General features: G+C 35.4%; 1 protein-coding gene across 1 annotated transcript; it reads right to left on the bottom strand.

Moving 5' to 3' along the window:
• Positions 1-1,864: 1,864 nt before the first annotated feature.
• Positions 1,865-5,697, bottom strand: LOC116029091 (EIN3-binding F-box protein 1-like). The gene is made up of 2 exons (XM_031270981.1): positions 5,227-5,697; positions 1,865-4,670 (listed from the first exon to the last, which is right to left on the bottom strand). Exons 1-2 carry the CDS (start codon positions 5,249-5,251, stop codon positions 2,683-2,685), a joined length of 2,013 nt encoding a protein of 670 aa, XP_031126841.1. The 5' UTR covers positions 5,252-5,697; the 3' UTR covers positions 1,865-2,682.
• Positions 5,698-7,322: the final 1,625 nt, after the last annotated feature.

Below are 7,322 nucleotides of genomic sequence, written 5' to 3'. Positions count from 1 at the left end.
AATTAATTCAGTAAAATAATATATTTAAAAAAAAAAAGATTCACCAATGTAGGTGGACCAATAATACTCCCGAAGTTGGAGCCATGATTTTTTTATAAATATTTTTTTTTATATTTTTTAAGATTCATAATCTTGTTTTAGTTTTCGAAGGATTACAATTAAAGAATCAAAAGATTATGAAATCTTTAAAAGATCTCAACAACTTTGTATAGAGATTAGCGACTTAGATGTGTGTTCATCATTAATTATTGAAGCACATGCACGTAACATCAAGGTAAGTAATTTTGTTGTCACTATAAAAAGAAAATGATTACAATATTAAATAAAAAAATATTCTCAAAGAAATAAAATTTTTATCACACGTATTATAATTTTATAAGAGGCAAAAGAAAAAAAAAGAAATTAAAAAATTATGAATTATTTTTCTTGTTAATCTTATGATAGGAAGAATAGAAATATATTAAAAAGCAGAAATAAGTGTAGTATTACAATTTTTTTTTTGGGTACTCTATCCGTTTAACGGTCCGAATCCACCCGCGTTAATACAATTTTTAAAGAGCAATAATACAAAAAATGGTATATGAGGGGAGTCATCATTACTTTAAAGCTGAAATAATGCACCACATTACATAAATAAACTAGAAATGTTAGTGGAACTACATTTGTATGGATTTTTCTTTGATTTTTACAGATCCACATAAGCGAGAGAGGGGAAGAGAGAAGAGGAAAAAGAAAGAAAGAAAAAAAAAAAAAAACAGGTTCGGAAAAAGTATTTAAAAAAAAAAAAAGCTAGTCTCTTTACGCGTCCAGCTGGCACATGCACTACTGGGCGTAACAGTTTGTTAGCACTCACGCATGTCCCTTGGGTTCCCACAAAAATCTTTGTTTTGAAGGAGTAAACACCCAAAAAAAAACTCCACCCCCATTTGTTAAAAAATCATCCTTTGTTTTTTTTTTTATTGCAAAAGTCACCAAAGAACCCCTAATGGGTTGCTCTTGAGACAATAAAGATTTATGTGTATGACATGACAAAGTGTGCTATTGATATGACAAAAAGTACCCTTGTTTTGGAAATTTCAATAATTTAATTTGTGCCATTCACAAGAGATTTCTCTTAAACTAATTATACATACAAACCACCTCAATCACTTTTCTATTCTTTTTTTTTTTATTAATACTTTCCAAGTAGAGAGCTAGAAAATAACAAATGACAATAAAGGAAAATTTTATTTATTTATTTCTCTTTTTGAACATCTTCCAAGCAAAATACTATAAACGTAAAAATAATAATTTGACTAAGAACTTCATTACATTCTACTTTCTTCTTCTTCTTCTTCTTTTTTTTTTTTTCTAATATCACAATACATTTAATTCTACTAATTTAGAATTAAACTACTTTTTATATCTCATTTGGAGAGATTTTTTTTTAAACACCTATTAAAGCATTCATAATTCAATAATTTAATAAAAATGAACCATACTTCCGCCACGTGAATCTCATATAGTAGTTACTAGTAATATTCTAGCTACTGATAATATTTTCCCCTATTGTTGCCTTGTGTAACACTGGTTCATTCATTTCTAGTTAACTATTAACCAAGGAATTCTCTTATTTCTTCTTTAAATTAAAGTAGAATAAGAAAGAGAACTGTGAATTTGAATCAATCTTAAAACTTAAATCCTCGTGAGACCAAATTATTTGCTCTATATTAAAAATATACCTTATATCAGTCATCCACCCTGATCCATGGTATAATGATTGTGATATTACCATGCCGACCGGACATATATATATTGGTCGGGCATATATATATAACTCAAAGGCGAAAAATAAAGAGGCAAATACCAAAGCAATCATCACACATATAATAAACTTGATTTACTCATAATTAAAACTAGATGAACAAACAACAACCATAATAATAACTAGTTTTATTACATCTGCAGTTTTTTGGACAGAAAATGATAGAGAGAAGCTAAGAAAGAGTGGTTGAATAGGGCAGTTAACTAAGCAACGAATGCCAGCAAAAATGGGGGTTTGGTTAAAAAAAACAACCAAAAGGTTGTCATGGCAGAAGAAACAGATCTTGCAGCCATGGCCAAAGCTCCCCAGAAACATAGCATCACACCTACAACTGCCTAAAGCAACCACAAGGATGGACCCACACCCAACCAACACATGCTGTTCGACTCGATACTCAACTAACTGCAGACTCAAGACTCGATATTCAACTAACTCCAGACTCAAGACTCGATATCCAACCAACTGCAACTCAAGACTCGATATTCAACTAACTGCAGACTCGATATTAAACTAAATGCAGACTCGATATAACGGAAAATGAACATACTTGTTGAGACTAGATTTTTTTTTTTTTTTCTTGATAAAGTAATTACTAGACCATAGAAGAATCTCCGGATCCAATACCCGGGATGGATCTGTATGTTCAGAATTCAGAAGTACGACCAGGATGAAACCCGCCAAGTTACTGCAGGGCAAAAATTCTTGCAACAGCTATGTTCTTCAGAAGCTGGAAAAGGAAGCGAACCGGCCATTCTCACTGGAAAAGGGGTCCAAAGTGTTGGACCAGGAAGACCCGCTATGGAGATGAAACCTACTGTACTGCTACGGATATAGATTAACTTTACTGATGGGGTTGGTTTTTTGAAAGCTAGCTATCCTCAAGAAAGAACATCGCACCTCCAAAGCTTCTCTACAAGCGAATCGACACCACTAGAACTGATTCCGGGGCAATTCTGAATGTTCAAACCGACAAGGCTAGTGCCCAGCTTAAGCAAGAGAGGCAAGGTCTTGTTTGACACCATTGCACATCCCGACAGAGAAAGGATTTGCAAAGAAAGTTGAACTGCATTCGCCAGTGCCACAATGCCAGAATTGGTGATTCTGGACTTGGAAACATCGAGCTCACACAGCACGGAGCAATGGTCAGCAATTGCCTCTAAACTCACATCGGTAACATAGCCACAACCATCGAGGTTGAGTTTCTCAAGGGTCTCGCCATGTTGCTTTGCTATGGCTGAAACTGCAATATCTCCTAAGTTAACACATCCATTTAGGTTCACTTTGACTAAACCTTCCTCGCAACTCTGAACAAGATTGAGAAGCCCATCGTCTGTTATACAATGAAGCCCAGTAAAGTCCACATGCACCAGTTTGGGGCAAAGTTTACTCAGAATACCCAAGCTAGCATCACCAAATCCAGGGCAGTTGCGAATCCACAAAGATCTCAGAGAATTACAAGGAGACAACAGGGGGCATTCAAACGCTAAGTCCTTGATTCCCATGCAGTTTTCTAAAGCAAGAGTCTTCAACTTCCCACCACAATGCACTAGAATACCAAATAACCCTGCCTGGGTGATCCTGTGGCAGTTCTCCAACTGAAGGCTTTCAAGTGACCCTGCAGCTTTAGCAAAAGCAACCAATCCATTGTCTGATGGAAAAGTGCAACTTCGGAGGCTAAACTGCTTCAGATTTGGGCAACCTTTACCCATAGCTTCAATCCCCAAGTCAGAAACACCAGAGCAATCTATTATTGAAAGGCACCTCAACTTCTGTAGACCCTTACCCTTACCATTACCCATGACCCAGAAACCTCTCTCAGTTATATTCTTGAGACCTGTGAGAGCTAGGTCAGTCAATGCAACACCATAGTGTCCAATAACAGCAAGAGACATATCGCTTAGGTTCAATGTCTGGAGCTTAACCTTCGTGAGAACCTCACCAGCTGTCGAGAAAAGACTCCCAATTCCTTGATCCCCGACAAGAGGGCAGTTCTTCAATGCAACAAATTTCAAGTTAGGACAGCATGCACCAACAGCTTTCAGGCTTTCATTCCCAATTTTTGAGCAAGATTCGATAGTTAGAGAGGTCAAATTGGGACAACTCTTGGCAATTGCCATCAAGGACTTATCGGTTATTGATGGACAATGGCAAAGATCAAGCTTCTCTAACAGATGACACTCATTTGCAATCTCACATAAACCTTCATCTGTAATAGAAGATATGTTCCACAGAGAAAGGGCCTTTAGAGAAGGACAACCTCGAGCAATAGCTTTTAAGCCAGAGTCGGTAACACCACGAATGGAGTTGTTTCCTCTAATAGAAAGTTTTCCCAGTCCTCCATGGTTTCCAGTTCCAACAGCAATAGCAGCAAGTCTGACATCTGTAGCTTTCTTTCCATCAAGGCACCTGGAAAGATAACCTTCAACTTTGGCATCTTGATATGCAGCCTTGCTTTCAGCAACAGTAGATTGAACAAGCCCATTCTTATCCGACTTGATGTCAACTTTCATACTGGAATCAGACATTTCCTTGGGCTCCGAAGGCTGAATGCTTTTGATGCTAAAGATCTCATCCCTGCGGAGAGTGCTTAAAAGCATGAGCCAACGCTTGGACGTGCAAGCACAGGCACTTCTTTCTTTGCCATCATGAATACGTCTGAATACCTCAAAGAGGCATTCATCTGGAAGGACTTCAATTGTAGTCTTCTTCTTCAGCTCAAGTCCTTCACATGCAACAACAGGGGTACTGACTCGAGCCCTCTTGCAAGGAGGAAAATACGCATTCGCATGAGGATGAAGGGCCAAAAAGGGACCTGAGTCCTTGGAACTGGGGTACATAGGCACCCCTGTGAAAAACTCATTGTGACCTGAAACCATAAACGAAATGGGCTTTACAGATATCCAAGAATTAAAAGAAAAAACTCCCAAAATAGACAGTACCAGCTTCCCAAGATCAGATCTTAAACTCAATATGATATATACCCAAATTATTTAGATTCACCACACTTATTGAGTTACCTAATAGAGCTTAGGAACCAGAAGACTATACAATAAAGACAGTATAATATATGATAGCTTTGTACCTAACTGAGGGCCATTCATACAAATTCAGCTAGTAAAAGGACAGAGTCCTTGTATTCATGAGAACATACATGAAGTTTCACAATCAACACAGCTTATCAAGACCTCCAATCAACAAAGCTTTCCATATAATCATAGATTCAAAGCCTTAAAATTAAGCATGGTTGCAAAGATAAGTGACTTCTAAAGTAAACAAATAAACACAACCGCAACTTCTACTAATAAATCATTAGAAACATGTTTAAACAAGAAAGACACTTGTTAACAACACATAAATATCAAGAATATCATAAATAGAAAGGGAGAACTAAAACAAAACCCAGCCAAGATTTGAGGCCATACCACTGAATTCAAAGATTTTAGACATGGGTGTTGTTGGAAGATCCGGGGCGGGTTAAATCCGAAAGTTGTGAGCCTAAAAAACCCTCCACAAAGAGCAAAAATTGAAAGAACGGGCAAGAAGAGGAGTATGATCAATAGAGGTTCAAGAACAGAATGCATCAGATGATAGAAGGGGGAGAGGTAATCACAAGAAAACCCTATCGAATAGGGCAAAAATAGAGAGAAATCAAAGCAGGGACGGAGAGCGTTGGGGCAATGACAGGCCGAGTGCGTATGAAGGTGCATATGTACCATGTACGTGTGGGTTGAGAACTTGGGGAGGCGGGGGCATCTGATGTATTATATTGTGTATATCTGATGAAATGTGACGTTAGATTCCTGAAATTTTCTTCTCTTTCTGTGCAATTTTTTTCTAGAGAGAGAGAGAGAGAGAGAGAGATTATGAACACTATGAAGTAAGAGAGAGAGAGGGGAACATGCAAAGTGCGATGAACCGAAGCTGAAAACATGGGCGGTATATACAATGTTCCTATGCCTCTGTTCAAACAATTCATAAAATTATATTAATAATAAAAAGATTTCATTCCAGTTTATTTTAATCTATCATGACTTATAATTTACTTTTTTTTTTTTTTAATTTCATAACATTGTAGTTTTTATTTTTTGAACTAGAAAGAAAAGAAGGGATAATTCAAAGAAATTCTAGAATATATAAATTAACCATCGGATACCTCACTAGTGTTGTGTATTATAAGAACGTTAAAGTTTCAAAAAGGACGCTTAAAAAGATAAGAATGTTTCTAAAATTGGTTAAAAAGTTTAGTAATTAATCACATTAGCTGTATTGCACAGACATTAAAAGTTCCGGAAAGAATGCTCGAAAAATTACAAATCTCTTTCAAATTGGTCAAAAAGATTATAATCATATTAGTCGCTTTATTCTGTTTTATGGATCGAAGACATGCCCCACTTTAACTATCTCTCTTTGATTTCTGGTTGGCACGCTTCAACTAGGTTTTGAACGAATCCACAACACATATTACCACCTTTCAACCACTTAATTGTTCATTTTAATTTAATTTTACCGCCGCTTGTTTTCTTCCAACAAGGCCCACTATATTGAATTAGTTTTTATTTTAATTTCTTGTCAAATTTAATCATAGTTGGGAACTAAATTTAATAAAAACAAATTAAATTGAAACCAAGAACCTAATATGATTACATTAAAAGGGTATGATAGACAAATGTAGAAATGACATTATACTTAAAAACTAACCTTGAAATTAACTATAATAAAAACTAGTACAACTATTATGATGTTAAAAAACGGTTTAGAGTTAGAATAGAAAGTTATTTTTGTGGAATTATCTTATTATTTCAAAAGTAAATGTTAATTTAATGAAAATGGTAATAGAAGATTAAATGTGGCAATGTAAATAATGTTATGAACTAAATATAATCAAATTAAAAGTCAAAAACTAAATATAGCAATACTTTCTTTTCCAAAAAAAAAAAGAAAGATATAGCAATACTAAATATAGTATTGAGATTAAAATTAAAATCTTCTCTATTTAGTTATATCATATACTCTTGTTATTCAAACTTTATGTTTTTTCCTCAAAAACTTGTATGTTCATATTCAATATAGATAAATTAATGAATATTTCATATATCCATTTTAATTAAATTCTACATTCATTTTAAGTGTACTTTTTTTTTATGTTAATTAAAATCACTGTTGCAAAATCGGCCTAGAAAGCCGCCTAGGCGCTAGACACCCCTAAGCTAAGGCAAATTAGCCCCTATCGCCTAGGCGGCTCGGTCGAGTCGGACTTGTTAATTTTTTTATTATATATATATATATATATATATAGGTGAGATCAGGTGCGGCCGTGCTCTCCCGTGCGGTTCACACCACTCAATGTTACGAAATACACCACTCAATGTTAAGAAACACACCACACAAATATGCACGGCGGTGTGTTTCTTAACATTGAGTGGTGTATTTCGTAACATTGAGTGGTGTGTGACCGCACGAGAGAGCACGACCGTACCCGAAATTATATATATATATATATATATATATATATATATAT

This window comes from Ipomoea triloba, chromosome 1, assembly GCF_003576645.1.
Source record: "Ipomoea triloba cultivar NCNSP0323 chromosome 1, ASM357664v1".
Classification (NCBI taxonomy): Eukaryota; Viridiplantae; Streptophyta; class Magnoliopsida; order Solanales; family Convolvulaceae; genus Ipomoea; species Ipomoea triloba.
This window is presented reverse-complemented; position numbering and strand designations above follow the sequence as displayed.